The 24,523-nt window shown below is 33.5% G+C and overlaps 1 protein-coding gene across 1 annotated transcript; it reads right to left on the bottom strand.

Annotated features, from left to right (window-relative positions):
• Positions 1-19,164, bottom strand: LOC132786917 (clumping factor B). Its single transcript, XM_060793653.1, has 5 exons — positions 19,113-19,164; positions 9,256-9,399; positions 6,524-6,687; positions 6,176-6,457; positions 1-881 (listed from the first exon to the last, which is right to left on the bottom strand). Exons 1-5 carry the CDS (start codon positions 19,162-19,164, stop codon positions 186-188), a joined length of 1,338 nt encoding a protein of 445 aa, XP_060649636.1. The 3' UTR covers positions 1-185.
• Between the last annotated feature and the right edge of the window lie 5,359 nt (positions 19,165-24,523).

The following is a 24,523-nucleotide window of genomic DNA, read 5'->3' on the forward strand; positions in this document are numbered from 1 at the left end:
TGGTTTGTTTTTTGTAGTTGTATTTAAATATAAAGAAATAAATTATGTGCTTGCACAATAAATATGCGTGTAATACTCTTCAAACATTGTAAATAATTTAATGAATGCTGTGTGATAATGAGTGTAGTTTTTTATTTTGTTCTTAACAGCTAAAACACTTAAGATTATATCCCTAAATTCCTTTCTCATTTGGGCAACGGCGCCAGAGATAGCTTCTCAAACTTTGGCATCATGTGTGCTGCAGCTGCACCCTCAACATCAATCAGCTCTGCATCTGGGTTATATGGATAGTCGGGATTCGCGGCGGCAATATCGTTGACAGCAATATCATTGGATAGATCCACGGGCACAAACTTCTCCACCTCGATGTCAATGTGATTATTCAAATCATTGCCAGGATCTGCAATGTCCAACGAGGCCCATTCATCATTAAAGGTGTCGCTCATTTCAATGGCCGCCGCATGATTGCTTTCCTCATCATCTGAGGACTCCAGTTCCTCACGTTCGCGCTCCCGTTCTCCATGCAACTGCAGCTGCTCGAATTGCGGAGCGGCGACATCGTCAAACTCCGAGTCAAAGTTTTCAATGGCCGCCAAGGACTCCGGCGCCGCATTATTGTCGCTGTCGCTGTCGCCGTCACTGTCAGGCAGCGGCGTTTCCGCTTCCTCATTATGCGCCATTGTGTCGACGTCAGCATCTTGAGCTGTGGCCAGCTGCTCATGTTGCTCCTCGTGCTCCCCTTGCTCCTTCTGCTGCATATCTTCAATCAGTTCGGCCATTACAATCTGTGTGTTGTCGCTGCTCTCTGCAATGGAATCCTCTGCAATTGTGCTCGCGGCTATAGTTGTTGTGGTTGTGGTTGTTGTTGCTGTGGTTGTGCTCTGTTTATAATGAGTTGTGTGTATGTGTGTGCGAATGCGTGCGTGTGATTATGCAAATAAATGGAATAAAAGTTGATATTACTTTCGAGTTGCCAATTATATGAAAATTATGTTTTTTAGTAGAAGCTGTCGCAGCATGCAAATTAAATTATTTAAAAACTTACAGCAAACAAACCGTTGTTCTGTTAGTGTTGCGCGCTCTGTTATAACTAAGCTGCTGTTAAGCAAAGCTTTGACTTTTATACACACAATGTTAATGAGTCAGTGAGTCAGCCTAGGCAGCAGCGCTGTTAACTCTACAGCGCACGTTGCTGTTGTACTTAACATCGATCTGACTAAACTCTCTCACGCTCTCTTCTAAGCTGCTCTCCATGTTCTAATACTACGCCGCTACATATAATATTTTTCTCTCTCACACACATACTACACGTTGTATGTGGCTTTGCTTCTTATTATGCGCTACCTCACGCATGATTCACCTTCACGTTGAAATTTATTTATACCTTGCAAAGCGAACATAGTAAACACAACAAACCAAGGCGCCTCTCAATTTGTCATTCATTTCGTTTTGCTTTGTTTTGTTGGTCACTCGGTCGATGCTTGTAAGCGTGACGTCACATTTGGCAATTTCTTCGTCTCGCTGTCAAGACAGCTGTTGCCATCTATTCATCTACATGCTTATTATAGTTCGTAGAAATTAATATTAATAATGCAAAAACAGATCGTTAGCTATTTTTGTGCGCTACGCTCACTTAAAAGCGTATTTGCATACTTAAAGATGATTTAATTATTTAACGGGCAGCCGGCAGAACACAGGTTGCGCCAAAAGTCATATAAACATTTGATGAACAAGCTGATTGAGTCACGGACTTAATGACCCTTTCCGGCGAATTTCCTGAGAATTGTCTCGGATAACCCAAGATTGCGTATTCTCGCATAAGTGGCAAATTTGTCACATGTTTAATGAGGTCTCAACTTTGTTGCTTGATTTTTGTATTTGCTTGGTTCACTCTACACAGTGATCTCTAGCTAAACGAAACTTGGTCGGTGTGAAACTCATATTTATTTTTTTATTTATTTATTACTAAACGAGAAATGATTTTTAAATATATTGTGCTTTAGTTTACTATAATATTTCCTGACAAAATAAATTACGAATATTTATTTTGATTCACCGATTATTTAAATTAAGTTTTTGATTGAATGATGAATTATAATAGAAAAATGGACTTAGAAAATTCATGTAAAACAAATATCTAATTTTTCACACGCAATTAGCTGCCCAATAAATATGATTCAATATTAGTATATCAAATTTATTATTTGTTTTGCAAGCCATTAGCTGCTTAATAAGTATCATAATATTTGAGCAATTAATTCGCAGTTGACAATAAACGTTTAACGTTATTCAATATCTGTAAATTAGCAGCTTGCTAATTATTATATATTATCAATTCTCAGAAATACGACTTGAGATAAAAAAGATTAATTTTAAAAATGGTTTGCTTTTTCCAGTTATCACTGTAACGGATATCTAATACAATATTTAAGTATGCATTTTGCTTAAAGAAATTTATGAGCTATGCTTGTCGATTTTAGTACACAATTTTTCTCACACTCGTCGCATTTTTCCTACAACTGGAACATTTTCGCTGTTTAACGCTCTATTTTACGCTGCATATTTTATGGTTGTGTGGGACTGAGTTTATGTGTGTGTGTGTGTGTGAGTGTGTTTAAGCCAATTCATGCTTCTTTTTGCTCATTTCATGCACACTTTGTAGCACGCACTCTGCTCCAGGCGAGGTCTGACCCTCCTTCCTCAGTTCATAATATAATCCCTGGCCTACATCCCCACCTATACATATATAGAACAGAACCTTTTGCCATGTTTAAACAGCGCATAAAAAAATTCCCGGCAAATAACAAATTGAAATGCAAGTGCACAAAGTAATTTTTACAAAGTTATGAAACGTTTTGCTGTCGACACACGAGAACTCTACATATAAAGTATATGCGATAAATGTGGTTTTATATGTATATATGTTGTATTTGTACAGTTTTTTAATAGCAAAATATTAATAAAATATACATACACACATAACATACTCATATACAAACATATTTACAGTCGAATATTTGACTGTTTGTGCCAAACGACAGTCAAATTGTTTAACAGCCTTCAACAATTTCACAACATTTCTGCAGGCGAATTTCCCCGCTCAATATTAATATTTATAACCATGCATTTTCAATTCAAATAAGTTTATTCATAGTAGTTTGGGGTGCCAAAACCGCAGCTTTCAATATCCGCAAGAGTTAAAAACAAATAAAACAAAAACAAATACGACTATGGAGAGGTGTAAAACAAAAATCTCTTTACATTCGTACAATGCAAAAATTGAATAAATTTTGCGACTTTTGCAATAGTTATGCCGCATGTCCAAATTGGACCAGCAAAAAATAAGATATGATTGACATGTTTAAAGAGAAAAACTTCAATATGATTTTTATTACATGTTGGTTTTTGATGTTTTCTAAATATTCTGAAAATTTCCGAACAAACGAATGAAGTTTACAAAAGTTAGAAGAGACCGATTTGTTTATAATAGCTTAACGATATTTCGAAAAGCAACATTAAACGATTTTCTGTCTTTGCAAAGAACATGATATGATTTACATGTTTAGTAAACATTAAATTACTATATGATCTCCACAAATCTTTTGATGTTTTCTAAATATTCTGAAAATTTCAGAACAATCGAATGAAGTTCACAAAAGTTAGAAGAGACTGATTTTGTTTTGATAGCTTAACGATTTTTCGAAAGCAACATTAAACGTTTCTCTGCCTTAAACATTCGCCTTGTTTTCTCTGTAAAGTCCACCTATTAAATTCTACATTATTTTTTAAACTTATTCAACAATTTGTGCATGGCAAGTGAAATGTCACTTACACTTTAAAGTTGTTCATAACGCCACTTTACGCTGCATTGCATTGCATACTATGTAGTTTTATACATTTTTTTTTTTGTGCATGGTCATTTATTAATTTTACGTTGATTTATGCCTTAACAAAAGCAAAAAATTAACAAAATAACGCGAAATGGCGACATGCAAAATGCCGAAAAGTCGCGTGCTCGTCGATTTCGATACAATAAATTCTCATAAATATTGCCACACGACGACGAGCGACACGAGCCTCGAGCCTCGAGCGTATTGCCACGCCCATCACGGCAGCAGAGGCAACACGCCCAAGACAAGGATTTATGCACATGCCGCACATGACTTTTAATATAAATTAATTTTTATTATGGCTAAAAGTAATTAATGGACTTGAAAAAAAGCCGCATATATGATGCATGTACCGTTAAATTGTTGCAACAACTGCTGTGCCACACACACACACACACACACACAAACACTGTGTGTGGGCAAAAGCACATTTATTACTTTACCGTTATAGTGCACGGATGTCTACCCTGCTTGTTGTGGCAGTTACAAATTGCGCACATCTAATATAACAAATTAACTGTACCGAGAAGTACATAAAATTATGTACAATAAAAAAGCAAATAAAACTCGCTACTTAAATTAATAAAAATTTAAAATGTAAAAGCTCATTAAAGCTCGCCAAGTGCCTGTAGTTCATTTCGTATTAAAGCGTGTAAAAATAGGAAATTCTAGTTCTAACTAAAAGAAATTAACTACACAGGGAAGTCCATATTATTATATATAAGATCAAACAAAAGACTCTATCCTATAATTTAAAAAGCTCATTAATTTTAATTTATTTAAAAACTGGTCTTTAAATACTTAAGAAATTTAAAAGTAAACTTTAGGTATTCGATTTATGGTAACTAAAAATTGTTTAAAACCTTATACTTCAAAGCTTAAACTTAGTAAAGCTTGTTTCAAAATATTTTCCACAACATAATTTATTAAATTAATCTTTTCAGTTGGATTAAAATCTAAGCTTTAATTTCAATATATCAATTTTTCAATAAAACTCTTTCCCTTTAAGCTACCTTGCTTTTTCCACATGAAACATGGTTGTCATTCAATGTTGGGTTTTGCAATCGTTCAACTAGAAATTTGAACTGTCAAAAAGCCTTTCAATTACGCAATTATCTATGCATATTTTATAACCCAGACTGTAATTTGCTTTAGCTAGTAACCGCAGAGGTTCCTTATTACCCAATCGTTTTTATATACTATTTTTCATATATGATGGCATTATAACTTTATTTTTTTTTTTTTCGATTATGTTGCGTAATAAAAAATATAATTTGTTTACATTATTAATTTAGACGCAATCGCGTCCATCCACAACAAATGCATTAAAAAAACATTACAATTCATACTAATCTATTAGACAAATATGCATATTACAATGTTCTTCATCAGCTATGAACAACAATGAAATAAATTACGATATGAAAACAAATCTAATTGTAGAAATAAACATTTTGTCGTGTTAATAGAATATTTATTATTGCGGTGGCTGACGGTTTATTGACTACACCGAGCAAATAAACGAAACTTAATTATGACAGCGGAAAAAATAGAAAACAATTGTTCGATTTGTTAAAAAGTTGATCGACTAAAAGTTGTCTTATAAAAAATCTTTAAAATTAAACGACTGCATAAACTGATTTCTTAAAAATGTTGTTATTTTTGCTACAATCAAATTTTACTTAATTAAAATTTCATATTCATTTATTGTTCATTATTTTTAGATACCTTGTATACCCTTGATAAAACCCATAATTTATGCATACGCTTGATTATTAAAGCTATAAGATTCGCCGACAAGAAAAAATTATATTAGAAATTGTAAAAATGTAGATAATTAAACCAAACCCATACCAAACACCAATCAACCTCCAGACTTGTCATATTAATTAACTAAATCATAATTAAAATTAGTGTAAAAAAGGGAAATTAAAAAGCAGGCAAGAAACATTATAAAATATATACAACTAAGCATTTGTCTATAGTTTTAATGCAAAACTTTATTTGAAAAAATTATATATATATTAGAAATGTTTATATATATTACAAGTTGACAAATAGATATGCTCAAAATATACAGATTGTTGAGAAATATATATATATAAAGTATATATATACATTGTTGAAAAGGTTAGTAGAGCATCGTTTACATTATTAATTGGCAAGGCAATTTGTAAAGCATTTTCTTGTTAGAATTCGATTTTAGTTTGCTTTCAAAGTTTTCGTTTTTTTTTTTTTTTGTTGTTTGCAATTGCAATTTTTAGCTTTTGTGGCATTTTTTATACCTGAGGTTCATCGATGTCGCGCACCTCGTTGTCCTTGGTCTGCTTCTCGAGAGGTTCACGACGATCCTCATCGGATTCATCGAGTTCGCTACGCTTGGGAGGCGCCGAAGTAGCCGGGGAAATGGAATTCGCCGGCTTGAAATCACCATTGTCATGGGTGATGCCCTCGACAACCTCTTCGCCACTCTCCAAGGGACGCACATTCACCAGACGCACCTTGAAGTGACTGTTCTCATCGCCATAGACGGTCTCATTGATCTCCAATCGGTGACCATCCACAACCTTTAAAGAAGGTTGGCAATAACTTGAGTCTAAGACTTTAATTTCGGTTTTTTTTTTAACCTTTACCTTAACTGTGGATGTTGTGTTGCCATTCTTGGGATCCACCGGATTCAGATTGCTCAAGCCGAAACGCAGTGGAAAGCCGGCAGCAAAACCATCATCACCGGAGCCAGACTCCTCCGAGTCAAGAGTCACGGGCCAAAGACGAGTGCGCAGACGACGGAAAATGTCTAGCAAAAATAAAAAAAAAAGTGAAGAAAATAAAGAAATAGTATTTCGTATTTTTTGCAGTATAATTTCACGCCAAGACAAACTAGAATGTTAATAGAAAGGGCCACAAATTGAATTAAAGGTGAGAGTTTGGGGCATGCGACAGTTGCAGCAGCAACTCTGGGAATTGGCGCAGGTGTTGCAAAGTGGCAAGTCTCGACTCGACTCGACTCGATGCCGGATGCCAATGTTGTCAGCTTCTCTACCCTCTCTTTGCTGTGCTTTGTTGATGCCGCCAGACGCTAGACGCCTTTTGCCTTGCTAATGCGTTTTTCTGTTTAAAATCCTTAATCCGTAAACGTACTAAAAAGCGTTTTGCTGTGTCGCCAAACGTCTGCTTGCAGCCACCTAATCCTCTTGCCCCCATCCCCATCCCCATCCCCTTAACAATACATTTGCTGCACTCTTTTGCATTGGTCTCATTTGACTGCTTTTTCTACCCATATTCGTCTTCAGTTTCAACCTTGTCATAAATACTTGACCGCATTGTTTAAACCCCTCCCTCTTCCCCTTCCCCTTCCACACCCTCTTCTAGCATCTTGCAATTCATTTGCTTGTTGCATTCTAATGAGTTTACGAGTGCCACAAATACTTGACATCATTGTGCCACATTGTGCTGCCCTTTGAACTTTCGTCAAGGGTACTTTTCAATTCTTGCAGTTGCCAGTTCCCTATTTCTGTTGCCTTCATCTGCTTTGGGACAACTTTAATGCTTCATTTGTAATGCCAATTTGACATAGAATAACAGATCTGCATGTTTTAGGGCTTAAGCGCACTTTGAAATACTCTTGTAAATATTATAGCAGATATGTAATTTGAATTTTAATTGAAATATCCCGAAAATATCAATTCAAATATAAAAACAGTTTTCTACATTATTAGTATAATTTGCAAGTCGAAAACGTTTAATATCTCCACAGAAAGAAAAAACGGCTAAATCAAAATCAACGGAATAAATTCTTCAATCAAGATTATATTATGTCAAAATTTAAGGTTTAAGGAAGGTTTATTCTTAAAACAAGATCAAAATTCTACAAAAATTCTATAATTATAAATATCTAAACAGAAAGAAAAAACGGCTAAAATCAAGAATAAAATGTACAATCAAGTTTATATTATGTCAAAATTTAACCAGGAAGGTTTATTCTTAAATCAAGATCAAAATGATACAAAAATTTTATAATCGTAAACTTCAAGATAATAATCTTGTTTCAAGAATAGAAAATTTTCAAAATTGAAGCAAGTTTTTAAATAATGAAGTTCTAAAATTTTGATTGCTTAAATTAAAACAAACAAAATATATTTATAAGTGTTTATTGGCATATTTTTTACACATATATTTAAAATTTTTTAAAATTAAAATTCTTATTTCAACATTTTTTTTAAGATCGAACAAATAAAAAATGAAAATTAATTAATTAAAATTTGCAATCTACTTTTCAACATAGATTTTTTCTTTATGTTCACATGAAATCTGAAGTCCCTTTAATCCTATATCAAATTTGATATACAAATAATTATTATTTATTTCGGAAATGATTAAAAACTTTTTAGAAGATTTTCTCAAAAGTCCTATGCTTACATTTATAAATTTAAAAAAAAAAATCAAAACTTACTTTCACTGAAATTATATTTGATCTACAATCGAATGGAATCGTAAAGAAATCTTTCCTTCTTTTAGAGCATATTCATATTCTATCATATTCCTTTCTAGACAATGTATGAAAGCTGCAAACATAATGAAAGTTTTTCACTGTTGTTGTTGTTGTTGTTGTTGTTGTTGTTGTTGTTGGTGTTGTTCTTGAGTTGTTATCTTTGCCAGGAAGCTGAAGCTGAAGCTAAATAAAAGTTTCCATGCATATAAAACGAGGCATTGGCTTAAGAACTTTTACAGCGTATTAGTTAGCAAAAGATTTATGAAGTTTTTGCGTCGCCACAACTCTCGAATCTCTCTCCATCTCTTTTCCCCCAACTGCTTATCGCTGTCTGCATCTCATCTTTATGCTCATCTTAGTTAAGAAGCATTTTAGAAATGCTAAAGCTAACCGAAGCGCAAAAACTTTTCACTTTTAATGGTCATCAGAGTTTGACCCTGCATATATCAATTGTAAATATAGAAATTCCATGGCAGGGAAAAAAAAACTTTTCTTTTTCTCGCCACAACATTTTTGACATAATATTTTGATAAATTGTTTACACACTTTTTTGTTGTTGGCTCAAACACTCGGTAACTTTGTTGCTCACTCGCAAAGTTGGTGAAAAATCTCAAACAAAAAGTATGCTCACTAATTGGTTGGGATATACGAAATGTACTTTTCTGATGTATCTGAAGGCTTTTCGTGTGTCATGTAATAACCATAATAAATGAAATGTGCATTAAATGCATTCGTTCTTTTTCTCTCTTCCTCTTCCATACTTTCTGCGCTTTGTAATTACGCGTAATGCAACACACAATTGTAATTAAATGCATCACGTGGCAGCCACAGCCACAGACACAGATGCAATCAGAGTCGACTCTGTCTACTCACCATCAAAGGAGTTCAAGAAGTTAACGGCCGATGGACTTGGCTGCAGGAAAGGAGTGGCATCGGCACCCGTATCGATGACGCCCTTAAAGTCACGGAAATCCGTGTCCGGAATCACCTCAGCATCATCCTGCGGACTTGAACGTGCTGAAAATACAGAAAGAAAGAACATTTGTATACAAATATTATTCATAATTATCATTAAAAGCAGAGCTTAAAATGCCAACTGAAGCATTGGCCACAAATTGGCTGTGAAAAGTGTGTGAAATAAGCCAAATCAGCAAACTCAAGGAAAAATCCTGCAAAACTGCTGACGTCTTTTATACACTTCTTTCCTCTCTTCCCCTTTCCCACCGTTTGCTAATCATTTATGCGCCTCATTAGCGCTTATTAGAGTTTTCATTTTGCATAATTTCCTGCGTGGAAATTCTCTATTTATATGGCGGCAAGTTTATTGCCCTTTTCACAGCTGACCTTCAGCTACGTCTTAGCCAAATGCTGATGGAAGCTGTTCTTGAAGTAATGCTAAATTATTACCAGTCGTGACTGCCGACTTAATGTTGCTGATTTTATAATTTAACTATGCTTATTTTGATAAAAAAAAAATTGTGAAATTTATATTTAAGTAGCTGGCTTTTAATGAAATTTATTCGGTTGAAATAATAGGAAATTAAAATTCACAAAGTTTTATCTGTATTAGTTTAGAGAGAGTTTGAAACTGAGTTTGCACTATTGCGCACTTTGTTTAGAACATTTTGCATGAGAGCAAACATATTTTATGAAAATATAGTATATATAAAGTGAGGAAAATATGAATTCGGTTTTTGTTTTCTAAATAACTGACTGTCTTTCCACAAATTTTGAGGAAATCTATTCTTATATTCTTTTGAGGTAATTAAAGTAAAAATGATCGATGAATTTTTTATTCGTATAACTGTATATATTAATAACATTTTAATGAACCAAATGATTGTCATAAATGTAATTTAAATTGACAGAAAATTAATTTGAGTATCTTTAACTTAAGTTGTATTTCTAAATTGATTGTTGATTGTTAAGAATCTTAAATTAATTTCCTTAAGAAGTTGCGAGAATCTTTTTGGCTAACACTTTTTATGTGATATCAACTCGACACGTTTATAATTTCCTTATATCTTCCAATAAAGTGACAAAGTAATAATTATTTGTAATACTTTACATTTTTGATTACAATATGCGACATTCTTGTAACTTTACTTTACAATCATATACTTATTTAAAATTTGCAACCTTGTTTAAAGTTTTCATTTCAATTAAATACAAATTTAACATAGAGAAGACTTAACGCACTTTCAAAAATATTTACTAACTTAACATAGAGAAAGTTTAACTCACTTTTACAAATTTTGAATCCATAATCTAGAGTATTAGTTTTTTTTTTCATTTCTGATAACTAAACTACTAAACTATTTCATTCTTCCACAGCTTACACACTTTCTGCATCTTAAAGACATTCAATTTAAGCTCACCTTAAGATTCCTAGCAGCTGTTACAGCTACCCTTCAAGTGCATATCTCAATTACTTTTGCTTTCATTTAATCATTAAAAATGAAATTGTACTAACAAGAAATTGTGACATAACCGCAGCAGATTGAAAACCGCTTCAACTAACTGGGCCAAGGCTCAATTAAAAGCCATTACAAGCGAACCTCCCTTCACTAACACACACAACAAGCGCAACTTTAGTGCACAAATAAACAACAACAAGTTGTGTGTGCAACATTTGGTGGGATAAAGAGAGAGAGAAAGGAGAGCAGACAACAAGCTGCAGGCTGGTTGCCTAGATGGATGAATGTGTCGCTTCCCTTTTTCCCCCGTTGGCAATGTTGTAGTTCATAAATCTCAGCAGCTGAGACTGACAGCATACAACAAGTGGCAGGACAGCAAATAAAAAAAAAAAACGAGGGAAAAAGAATCATACTCAACTAACGATGTTAAAAATAAGTCAAGCCAAGTCTCAACTTGACTTGGAATGAAATGCGAAATATGAGGAAAATAGTGTGAGCAAAGTTTTTTCATGTTGCGAAAAATGCGTACGTATAAAACGCAAAAAAACAAAAAAAACAACAAAACGTAAGGTGACACCTGAGGGTGCGTTTCGGTCCCCTCCTCATATCATGGCGTATATTTTTCACCCCATTTTTTTTAAGCCGATTTATGAGAAATACACGCGGCACTCGCAATATGTTTGGTTTACAAAAAAAGAAAATATTGTACAAAAAAAAGCAGAACTGTCGTCTCCGCTATGCGAATGTATGACTGAGAGGTCGACTGCGGCGATCAAACATAAAGTGGAGCAGAGAGAGAGAGAGAGAGAGAGAGAGAAAAACAAAGTGGACGGGGTCGCATATGAATGTCATTTACAAGTGCAAATATTTACCTTTTGTGGCACACACTCACTCGAAAGTGGGCTACCAGCTGGCAAATATGCAACGTGGATATTTATATATGTATTCGCATATGCGCAGCAAATAGTACAAGTGATAAATCTGTTGGAAGTGGACGACTACTAAATGAGCTACCATTTATTTGCAGCCTGAATTCTTTGTGAAATCAAGCTGAAATTTTTAAGACTTACAGCTTACATTTACAAAAATATATAGCTGCAAAATCTATAGAGTTTCTCTTTAAACCAACAATTTTAACGAGATTTTCGCAAAATATAACTAAAGTAACTCTGTATTTAAAATACGTATGATATTCATATCAAGTTTGCTGACATATTTTACATCTATTAAAAATTTAAAATGTTATTTGCTTAAATATCTTCTAGTTGAGATTGAGATTAACTTGTTTTAGTTTCTTAATACAGTGTTGAATGTACACAAATATATATAGTTTTTAATTTCTTAATAAAATCATTCTGAAACTTTTAGAATTTATATCTTACATTTAAAAGTGTAAATAGCTGCAAGATTTATTACGTTCTCTTTAAAAACAGACTATTATAACGTCAATTTAGAAATATATAACTATAGTAACTCAGCTATTAAACAACATATAATAATAATTTTTAGCACGCTGCCTTATTTCGTATATTATTGAATTTTAAGATATCATTCGCTTGAATATTTTTAAATTTAGCTTTAAAACTGACATCTGAAACAAGTAGAACCTAAAATTTACAGTCTAAGTCTAGTGACTCTTCTCCAAAGAGTATTCTTTATAACCAACTAACTTAACTTCACTTTTAATCAGTAAAAAAAAACATAAAAAACTTCCCAACAAAATATCTTGGCTGCAACTTTTCACTCTCTCAGCGAATGCATCGCTTAACTCATACGCCATTCATTTCGCACAGCTAAAGCTGATCAAAAAGTCAGCTAGACTGTTGCATATAATATTTCATGGCTTTACCTTGCATACCTTAAAGGGAAGGGGGGGTAAGAGGACGATTGTTGCTGCTGCTGTTTGCTGGTGTCATGGCAGATTGCGCAAACCAAATTGAAACGTGTTTGAGAGTGCCAAGAATTTTATGAAAATGAAAATGTGCAGCTACAGAAAAGTACACACAATATGCTATAGGGTTAAGTCCCTCTTCCTCTCTCGTTCGCTTCCTCCCACAACTTACGCTAAACCCATTCAGGGAAACGATAATATAAAAAAAGATGGTGGAGAAAGCGTTATTAATCATGCGAATGCTATGGAAAACAGCAGTAGCCCGTAATGAAAACATCTACATGGCATATTCATTAATTTTCCAATAATTAAGCCCAACCCGGGCGAAAGTGAGGTGAAAAATAGAGGAGGGTAGAGGCAGAGTTCGTTGGTTTCGGCTCATTGTTCCGCTGCCTGAATTATGAAATTAATAAAAGCAGTTGGCAGTTTTTGGCTTTTGTGTATGTGTGTGTGTGTGTGTGTGTGTGTAACGAACATTTTCCGCAGCGCGCGGCGCTTTTGTTCTAAACACAACGAATTTGTTGCTAATTATGTAAGGTTAACTGTATGTTGGGGCCAAAAAAGTGGGCGTTGCCACTCCCCCTCCCTCTGGGGCCTGTTGCTTATGCTTCCTTCTGGCCATTTTGCTTCTGTTTGCTTCTTTTTTTCTTCTTTTTTTTTTGTGCTGAAGCACCACAAAAATAAAATCACTTGGCCTGCGTTTTATGGCGCTAATTGCCAGCAGGCAACCAGGGACGCCCAGTTAAGATTGACGCCATTCAGCCCTGGGTGGGCACAGACTGCGTCAATTAATTAACATAATTGTACAATTTTGCATAATTTAGTATGATGCGATTGTTGTTTTTTTCAACGTCTTGACTTTGGGGCTAAAATTTCCAGAGCCGAAATAATAATTGCGAAGGCTTATTTAAAGTCCAAATTACTTTGGAAATATTTTGCACTAAAAGTTGAAAAACCCACGACCTTTTATAATAATATTTTTCATAAAATAACAATTCTAAATGATTTATTTCTTTGTTTAATTAAATCGTTAAAAATAAATGAAATGCTATTCGAACCAAATAAACTGAAACTAAAAACCTAAAAAGATTTATTTGTTGATAAATAATTATAAAATACAACATTAAATATTTTAATACTTTAATTTGCATTTTTAGACAATAAAAAATGGAATTAAAGCCAAGTAAACTAAAACTAAAAACCTTACTTCATTTGTCATTTTTTTGACCCCAACTCATTATTTTTTTTATTTTATTTTATTTAATTTTTTTGTAAGATGTTCACAATTATTAATGTCCTAAAATGTTTATAGATATAATATTAATAGACTATAAATCATTATATTTACCTTTATTTGGTTTTAAGAAATTTACAATTTATTAATATTTGCTAATTACATTCTTTACATTTTTAAATACCTGCAAAAATCGCAAGAAAAAGATACTTTTTTTAAACTTATGTAAGGCTAACGAAAATTTCCATTACTCAATCTAAACCGCATAATTTCTCCTCCAAGTTTCTTTATTTCAGCTCTTTTAACTTTCTACAAAAAAAAAATGCTTTCAAAACGATTTCGCTGAAACATTTAGCAACTTGTAGGTAGACAAGGATTTCAGAGATTTACATATCCAACTAACTAACTAACTAACTGCAGCTGCAACTCCACAGCAGCAATTCCTCACTCAACTGCAATCATAATTACTTGGCAACTTGTGGCAGCCTAAGTCTCAGTCAGCAAGCGATCCCCTTTGGGGAAAGGATGAGAGGACTGTGCCTCGTGCCTCGTGCTGCTGTTGCAACAACTATTGTGGCAACTTTTTTACATTAACCAAAGTGCGCGCTATTAAAAATTCATTAATCGCACGCAACTGAAAAGCAAAACACCTCATAAAACCACGAGTAAAAACAGTTTGAATGCGGGAACTCGACTAAAAAAATACCCTGAATAATAAAACGAACATTTCAAATTAAACACTGAACAAAATATTTATATTTTGCTGTCTCTTACAATTGAATCTTTAATCTAATACTTTCTTAAATCTTTAAATATTTTGGAAATGATATAAATTTTAAATTAAAAAACACGACTTATTTATAAGCCAAATCTAAAAAACTATACTCAAACTTTGGAATAAATTTGATGACATAAATTTTAAATTAGAAACCATTTCTATATCGAAGAATTGCTTAAAAAAAAGTATACTTAAAATACTATTTCCCAGTTTTGGTATTAATTTTATGATTGATATCCACTTATGACTTTTAAAACACTTCTATGCAGTAAAAACACCCCTCTCGATACTCGTGCAATTACAGGGTATACAGACAAAACTGTGGAAAAAAAACTCGCTGGAAAAGTTTAATTGATTTGCGCGCAAAATGACAAAATAATTGATAGATAGAAAGAAGCGCGAACCAGCATTTAATGAGAGTTTTGCCCGCAGAGAAAGTTGCCAATATTTACATTTTGTAATAATTTCTGGCCAACAACAAGCAACAGAAAAAAAATGTATGTTTAATAGTTATTAATTAGAAAAGTTTTGGCAAGCAGCTGAAATTGTAGATGGAGCTGTGTTGCACACACAAAATGAAAATTGATTCTCATTTTAATGAAATTTAAAATTAAAATTGTGTGTGCTCGCGGATTGAATTGCATTTTGCACACACAAAAACCAAAAAAAAGCCGCACAAAAAAAACAAGTAAGAAAGCTACAGTCGAGTGTACTCGACTGTGAGATACCCGCTACCCATTTTGAATAAAAGAAATATATTTTGCGGTATTTTTCTCAAAATATACTGATTATGCTGCGAAAATACTAAAAATATACCATATGGTGTATTTGGTATATCGATATAGTACCGCATTCAAAATATACCATAGACGGCACAATATACCAGATTGTTAGCCAAAGCAACTAGGACGCCCAAGTAAGTAGGCGTTTTTGCCCATACAAAAGTATTTCTTTAATAACTTCGACAACTTTTATCTGATCGCAACCAAATTTTCGGGAATCATAACTACTATAGTTATTATTGTATATACCAAAATTCGCAACTCTACGCTTGTTATTCGATTTTTTTGATTTGCGGGGGCGGAAGTGGGCGTGGCAAAAATTTGAAACAAACTTGATCTGCGTGCAAGCATAACAAATGCTGTCGATTATATATAAAATTATAGCTCTATCTCTTATAGTCTCTGAGATCGAGGTGTTCATACGGACAGACGGACAGACGGACATGGCTATATCGTCTCGGCTGTTGACGCTGATCAAGAATATATATACTTTATAGGGTCGGAGATGCCTCCTTCTACCTGTTACATACATTTCCTGCCGGCACAAAGTTATAATACCCTTCTACCCTATGGGTAGCGGGTATAAAAACAAGAGAAATGTATAACATTGATGAGGATGTTGACGAGTTGCCGCAACGCACATATTTCATGCAATTTTTAGCAATTGCTTCAAAGTAATTGGAAAACACATGCATCAAATGGGATTGCAGTTAGAGATGGGGGAAAAAACGATTTAAGTGATATAGATTTACAAAAAAATCTATATGCAAAGATAATAAATGAAGATATTATTCGTTTTGTATTTAATAATTTTTCTGTTTTTTGCTTCCTTATCAAAAAAGTGTTCTTTAAACGAAATATATATTTTCAACAATTTGCACTATCGAATTCCGATAGTAAATAAATCGTGTCACGCATTTATTTCTAGTTATAAAAGATTAAAAAAAAAAATTAAATATATAAAGATAATCCGATAATAAAGATATTATTTGTTTTCACTCCATAATTTTTATGTTTCTTGTTTCTTTAGCAAAAAAATTATCTTCATTTGAAATCAGAGATATTTTTAGCAATTTATACTATCGCATTTAAAGTAAAATTCCATTCAAGTCGTGGGTCACTAATTAATTACAAATTTATTTCTAGTTATAAAAAATTATTTAAAAAATTAAAAAAGTTTTACCAAAAAATCTAAAGATAAAGATTTGTTTTCATTTAATAACATTCTTGTTTTTTGTTTCTTTAGCAAACAATTTTTCTTAAATTAAATTCAGAGATTGGTGATATTTTTAGGAATTTGTACTATCGCATATAAAGTAAAATAAATCAAGTTGTGAGTCGTGTCACGCATTCTTATGAAAGATTGTTTAAAAAAGCAAACAAGACATTATTTGTTTTCATTTTGTAATATTCTTTAATGTTTCATTAGCAGCAAATTGTTGTTTAACCGAAATCTGAGAATGATAAAATTTCCAGCAATTTGTACTATCGCATATAAAGTAAAATAAATCAAGACGTGAGTCGTGAGTCGTGTCACGCATTCATTTCTAGCTATGAGCGATAGCAAGCATATTGAATTCGCTGGACATTGATAATTTTAGACAGCTGGCGGACACATAAATTCAAATGGATCTCGTCTCGCCTCGTCTCGTCTCTCGAAGAGCCAGCGAGGCGGCAGCAACCGACACTTTTGGCCAGCATTTTAATTACCATTTTTGGGCCTGACATTGCCAACAAGGGCCAAACATAACGAACGCATTTCCACATTTTGTGCAGCCATTTGCCAAACAAAACGCAACGAGATTGAGCGCACAAAGCCAGACACACGTTCAATAGCAGACAGACAAACATGTTCACTCACACATAGAGAGACACACACTCACACACACACACACACACACTATTGCACTCTTCTGCAGATGTATCAAATATAACGAATTATGGCCATGACGTGTAACCATAGCAGTTTGTAATTATCGGGCGCATATTTATTTGCCCAACGACTTTGGTCCACACAAATACCAAATTATTTGCACTGCACACATAGACAAGCTATGTATGTATATGTGTGTATGAGTGTGTGTGTGAGTGTCCATGTCTAGTTCGAATTTTTGCTTCTGTTATTTGAGTGATTTGTGGTCGAGCACTGAGAAAAGTAATTTAAAAGTGTGACTCGACTTGATGATAACCTTTAATCCATAAACATTTTTAAATATATTTCTTAAACTTGTCAAAAAATACATAAAATATGTAGTGTGAAAATTTACATTTTAGAGTGAGTATTATAAATGATCTCTATGAAATTATGAAAATATTGCATACAACAAATTACAAGTTTTATGCCTTGAATCTAATTATCACATAATTGTTCTAAAGAAGAAATAAATTCTAATTGAAAATACAAATTTTAATTTTCCTTTTTCTCCCATCATAATTTGTGGAACTTTATAAACTTCTTAAGTTTTTCTCTTTGCATTTAACAGTTATAATATTATTTCTCAGATATGTTATATCTAATTATAGCAATAAATGTTGTTATGAAGATGTAAATTCTAATTGAAAATATATTTTCGTATTTCCTCCATCAACATTTGTTAAACTTTATAAATTTCTCAAGTCTCTTTGCTTTTAATAGTTAAGATATTATTTCTCAGAATCTGGTAACGTCAATAAATGTTGTGACAAAGAATTAAATTCCAATTGAAAATATGAATTTAAATTTTCTATTTCTTCCAACATATTTAATTAAACTTTTTAAACTTCTCATGTATTTTTGTTTTGAATGGTTATGATATTATTTCTCACAAAATTTTAGAGGGCGATGAAAATAGTGAACCAAAATTGGAATTCAATTCACTTTAGACTCTTAAAGTATATTGTCAAAATCCAATTTATTCTTAATTTTTAGCTGAATTATAATGGACTACTTCATTACTTGAATTTTAGTGCAGGGTATATTTTATTTATTTATATTTTCCATTAGGATTTTGTAGTTGGTCAGCTTTGCCCATTATTAGTGTCAATATGCTAGGGAAATGAATAATGCTTTCTAACAAGCAGAAAATGAAATATAATTTGATAATGTTGAGAATCAAATATGAAATTATAGTGCCATACTATATATATTGCACATATTTAATTGTTGTGCTATTAGTAATCACAGTGTTGTTGACTGTACTCTGTATCTGTGTCTCTTTGTAGATGTCTGTTGTCAATTATCAACGTCATCATCGCATGCTCCATTACACCCTAACGAATTGTGAAGTCTCTTTCTCTCTTTAGCTTTGGCTTCGGCTAGCGGCAAGTGTTTCTCTTTCATACAGCGTGTCAGGGTCTCTTTCACACCGCTGCCAATCAGTCGGCAGCTCGATAGCCACAAAGCTTGATGTCGAGATGATGATGAGGAGAGGTGAAGCAGGTGAAGCAGAAGGCGGCGATTTCCCTACTCTATTCCCTTTCCCGCATTTTCATTGAGTCTCGCGCCGATAACTGGCGAACTACGCCGCAACCTCTAATAGGCAACGCATCCGCCACAGAAACCCGGGACAGTGACCAGACTCAGATGTTGTTATTGTTGTTGTTGCCTTTGCTGTGCGTGACATTAATCAAGCCTAGGCTAAAGTCCCACATGCCACTGCCACCTGCAACATCATCAGCATCATCATCATCATCATCGTCATCGTCATGTGCAGCTCGCTGGGGTGGCCGAAAAATCATTGTAGACATTTGTAATTAGAATTGATAGCAAAAGCAAAGCAGTGCGGCAAAGGGAAGCAGATTGGCAGCCAAGTGAAGGGGGAAACAGGGGAGAGGGGAGAGCGAATCAAGTAACCCCATGACAATGCAAATGCCTCGTTGCTGAGGCTCCACCGTGGCTGCTGTCGTTAAACAAGTTTCCTACTGCAGCACGTCCATCATTTGTTAAAAGTTCTCTTCGTTTTTTTTTTGAGGGGGTGCCAGAGTCGGAGGGCGGAGCTAACAAAATATCAGCACACGTCAATTGAATGCCATTTCACTTGGAGTATGACAGCTAACTGTGCTTCAGGCACTTTCACTCGATGAATGCGAGACAACATTCGAGAGCGAGCTGCCAGGAATTGTGGGCCTCGACTTGGGCCTCGACTTTAGTTTCACTTTCGGCTCAAATGCTGTTGACATTTGTCCCGGCACACACACACACAGACACACACACTCACACACACACACGTCATGGCATGACAAGTGCAACTTGTGTGGGTGAGACATCAAACTAATTTTCCTGCTGTTTAGCAGTTTTTGGACGTGACACAAAAGTCCGCACTTGCCATCAGCCCAAAACGACCCTTTGTCCATCTTGGACAACATTTGCTTCTGGCCACACACTCTCGTTGCCTTTCAACTGATTTGAAATCATTTTAACCCAAATTGCATACAATCGAGTTTGCCGGGCTGTCAACTAGCCGCCATATGAAAGAGAGGCAACTCAAAAGATAAACCTCTTCATCTCTATCGCGTTCTCTTCCTTGTTTTGCACTTATGTTATTGAAATTGCAAGTGTGAATAATGGAATTCTCCATTAACCTATGAATAGAGCTTTGGGCTTTAAAGTCTGGTAATTATTGAAGACAAAATAGCAAAAAACGAATTCAAAAAAAATTATTGATAATTATATCAAACAGAATAGTGTGAAATGAGTAAGAAAACTACATTCGAGTGTGCTTGACTGTAAGATACCCGTTATCCATTTTAAATAAAAGCAAAAATATTAAAATATATCACATGTTTAGTATATTGATATATTACTACATTCCAAATATACCATAGACTTCAAAATATACCAGATTGGCAGACAAAGCTACTGAGATAATAATAATTGGACATTTTTTCTCATTATCCGTTATCCATTTTAAATAAATCCAAAAATATTAAAATATATCACACGTTTGGTATATTTATATATATTTCTACATTACAAATATACCATATAGTTCAAAATATACCAGATTGACAGACAAAGCTACTGAGACCCGTATTAATTGGGCGTTTTTTCTCATACAAAAAAGTTTTTCAAAGAACTTTTTAACTGAATGCAACCAAATTTTCAGAAATCACAAATTAGGTATAGAGTAAGGTATTTTCATTCACATATTTAGCATAATTATAAGACGATTATAAGAAAAGAATCTAATTTATGTACTTAATACTTAAATATCATAATTCATAATTCAATAATATTATATCATAATTCATTTGTAGTCTTAAATGAAGTTACGTATGTATTTATTAAACTAATCTAAATACATCCCTAAGTGTAAAATCCGTTTTGAATATCATAATTAAAATATAGTGCGTAAATTTAATGTATAAAAAAATCGACAGTTGCAACACACTTTTTCCAATTAACACAAAATGCAATTGACAAAAAAAATATGAACGCTTGCAAATGGAACTTAATCCATAAGCCAGCTTCATTAACCGCATAATTATGAGCTGCGACCAGAAAATTTGCTGACCACAAATAAGGACAGGTTTTAACTACGTGCTCGCTGCCAATAAGGAAATTGTGGCCAACAAATTTACCGCTAAATCAAAAATAATAAAACCGGGGGAAACACAAAAAAATAAAATAAAATGTAATTCAATTAATTTGTGTGTTGTGTTTTGTTTCTTTCTTTTTTTTTGTGGGTCGCTGGGTCAGGTGCGAGTGGAAGTACATAACTTAAGTCAGGTGTGTGTGTGTGTTGCCTTCATTTTTCACTCGGCATTCACTCAGTCATTCATTACATTCATTCATTCATTTATTCATTCATTCGCCGCGGAGCCACTTCATTTGCATTTTGGCAAAACAACGCGAAATCAACAGCAACAAACAAAATACAAAACAAAATAAAAACCTTGCCCCGTTGTAACCCCCATTTAGAATTTGCGTGTTTTTATTTTCTTCTTGTTGTTGCACAATGTTGTTGTAGTTGTTGTTGTTGTTGTTGTTGCACGTTTGGAGTTGCTGCCCGTTTTGTTGCCAAATGTGACAATCGTGTCACGTACGCAATGTTCTGGAAGATTGAACGTTACGTTTGTCGCGTTTAAAATGAGTTTTTTTCCTCTGAATTTGATTTTGATTGTTTGGTCCCGGACATGGGACCCCCCGACACCCTCCTCCTGGCGACCCCCTCCTCCTGCCACATCCTCGACCACCACCCCCGCGCAATTTGGCTGCTGTGATTTGTCGCCATCGTCAATCGCCACATGCAGCAAATTATTTGGCATCAGCAAAAAGTAACAAATTTTTTTGTTCTTTTTAATTTTAGGCTGAATGTTCACAACGATTTTTACCAGCCAATATTCCCGACTCCGGCATTTATTACGCCTCCCCCTCCCCTAAGATCTCTCCCCCTCTTTTTCTTCATCGTTTTTTTGAACTGTCGGTGCGTGCGAAAACTTTTAAAATATTTTTTGCTGTGATTTGTGATTTCTGTTTGCTGCTTGCCACAGGTGCAACGTCCATGTGTATTGAGGAGGAGTCACACAGCTTTCACTTGTCTGACTTTTGGGCCCATCAATTGAGATTGCAGCTAGTGCATAAACTCTTTAAATTGTTATGTATTTTTAATCATTATTTATTCATATTAAAAACTTTAATATAAAGCTTAAATTGTGGAGATAATTTTTGTTAAGTGGCTACTGGGTTTTATTATTTTAGTTATTTAAAGAAAATGATTTCTAGTAAACATTTATTATAGAAAGAGAAATACAGAGTTATAATTATCAGAATTTTGTCATCACATTTTGGTTCATCAAACTTAATGTTAGTATTTTTAGTTCATATTTATTCATTTTAAAAATTAATTTTGCTCATTTGCTCTTGATTTTTACCAAGTGTTTTAATAATTTATATATTTTAAGTTAAATATTTTTATTCAAAAATATTTATTAACAAAATTTTAATATAAAGTCATACCTAATTTATTAAATTCCTATTGTTCATTATAATCACATTTTGGGTCATCAATTTTCATTTAGTGTTATTATGTATTTAATTTTTAATTATTCACTTAAAATATTATAATTAAAATAAAACTTGTTTAAATTATTTTTTACCGCTTTGTGTCAATAATTTTTAGGAACCTAATAAAGTTCCTACCTCTTATTTTCATAATATTTATTCAATTTAAATATTTAATATGGCCCTTGGAAATCAGTTTTGATGGATTTTATAATAAGCCAGATATTTTTTATACAAAACTTAAATATAAGATTAAACTTTTTTGAATACTTTTTCATAATTGTATTTGGCTTCACTTTTAAATATTTAAAAAAAAAATCAAATTTTTTCAAATAACACTTATTTATGAAAAGTGTTACATTTCACCTTTTGAATTATATTTATATTGATAAGTACCTAATTCAAAAATTGTTTGCCATTTTGAAATATGAACACCATTTATATTATCAACTATAATACTTAGCTTCAATTAGTTAACAAGCTTCAATTTGCAATCACCAAAGTCGCATTCTCCAGAAATTGCAAACAATGCAAAATTGCACAAATGCCAGTGAAATATTTTCAGTTGGTTTTCGGAGGCATGATTTATGAGCACAAAACGCAGTGCTTAATGTTAATCAATGTGCGTAAGTGAGGCTGACAGAGAAGATGTAAAATTGGTTGATGGCTGGATGATAATTGCAGCAGCCGCACACGTTTTGTAAAATGCAAATGTATTGTGACAGATGCTAATAGATATAGCCAGAAATTGAGAGTAGCTGCTGCACATACATACATATATGCATCTCTATATGGATGTCAGTATGTTTATTTGGTTGGCAGCAAAAACCGCAAATTGCCATTAACGAAAATCTAATCATAACCGGAAATTAATTTGACAGGAATCTCATTAAATTTACAGCGTCTCTCTCTCTCTCTTGTAATTCAAGGACGGGCAACGTCAGCTGCAGCAAGGACTTCATCCATCCATCCTCCCCTCTGTTCTACACTGTCTCCTCTTCAACCCTTTTGGCAATCATTTAAATCTGCACGCGTTGACATTGCAATGACTATTTGAGTAATACTCGGCATTTTCATTATAATACACAATTATTCGCATATATGTATCTAAAATGCACGCGCCTGTACAGTGTGTGCTCCGTATGATCAACTGCAGCTGTGCAGTCGCTGTTCACTCTTAATTTATATGTGATTTCGGGTATTGCGCCATGCGTGGCTGAGCATTAGGCGCTTGCACATTTTGCTCAGCACATAAATTAGCATAAAGAGCAGGTCACCGTGGAGAGTGGAGAGTGAAGCACACACTCTCTCTCTCTCTTTGTGGATGCCTTGCAGCGAGTACGTGACATTGAAACCAGCCAAGTGAAGAGTGGGTGAGAGTGAGACAGATAGAGAAGTGGGAATAGCTGAAGCTGCATTGGTGCAGCTTTTGAATGCCAGACAGTTTTGTAATTTACAATAATTCAGCTTTAAAGCGTCGCCCTTTGCACCGTTCGCAGGGTGACTCATCAAGAGAGAGTGGAGAGGCGGGGAATAAGCTTTTCGTGACAGCTGACAATTGTCAAATATGTGTTTCTGTATTTTAATAGCAGGAAATTGCAGCTGATAAGGCAATCAGCTAACGAAATTGTTTATCAATTTTAGAAAATGCCAACATAGCTCCAAAATTGTCAACAAAAAGTTTAAACTATTCATTTAATCGTTGTATTTTTTTTTCATTCGTAACACTTCCAGTTAAAGCTTTTAAAATATGGGACCAAAATTTACCACTTTCGAATTTGAAATTTTTATAAATATTGTAATAAAAAAAATAAACAACAAAAAATCAAAAAAACAAAATAAAAATTTAAATAGCTATATAAATATTAACAAATTTTTTATCAACAAAATTTTTGTTTTAGAAAATCCATTAATTTATTAAAATAAATTTAACTGCAAATTCTAACTAACATAAAATAATAATATTCAAAATGGCAACAAAGTAACAATTCTTTATTCCGATCTTATAAAAATTATAAAAGAAAAACTATAACTTTCAATTTAAAATGCACTTCGTA

This window comes from Drosophila nasuta, chromosome 2L, assembly GCF_023558535.2.
Source record: "Drosophila nasuta strain 15112-1781.00 chromosome 2L, ASM2355853v1, whole genome shotgun sequence".
NCBI lineage: Eukaryota > Metazoa > Arthropoda > Insecta > Diptera > Drosophilidae > Drosophila > Drosophila nasuta.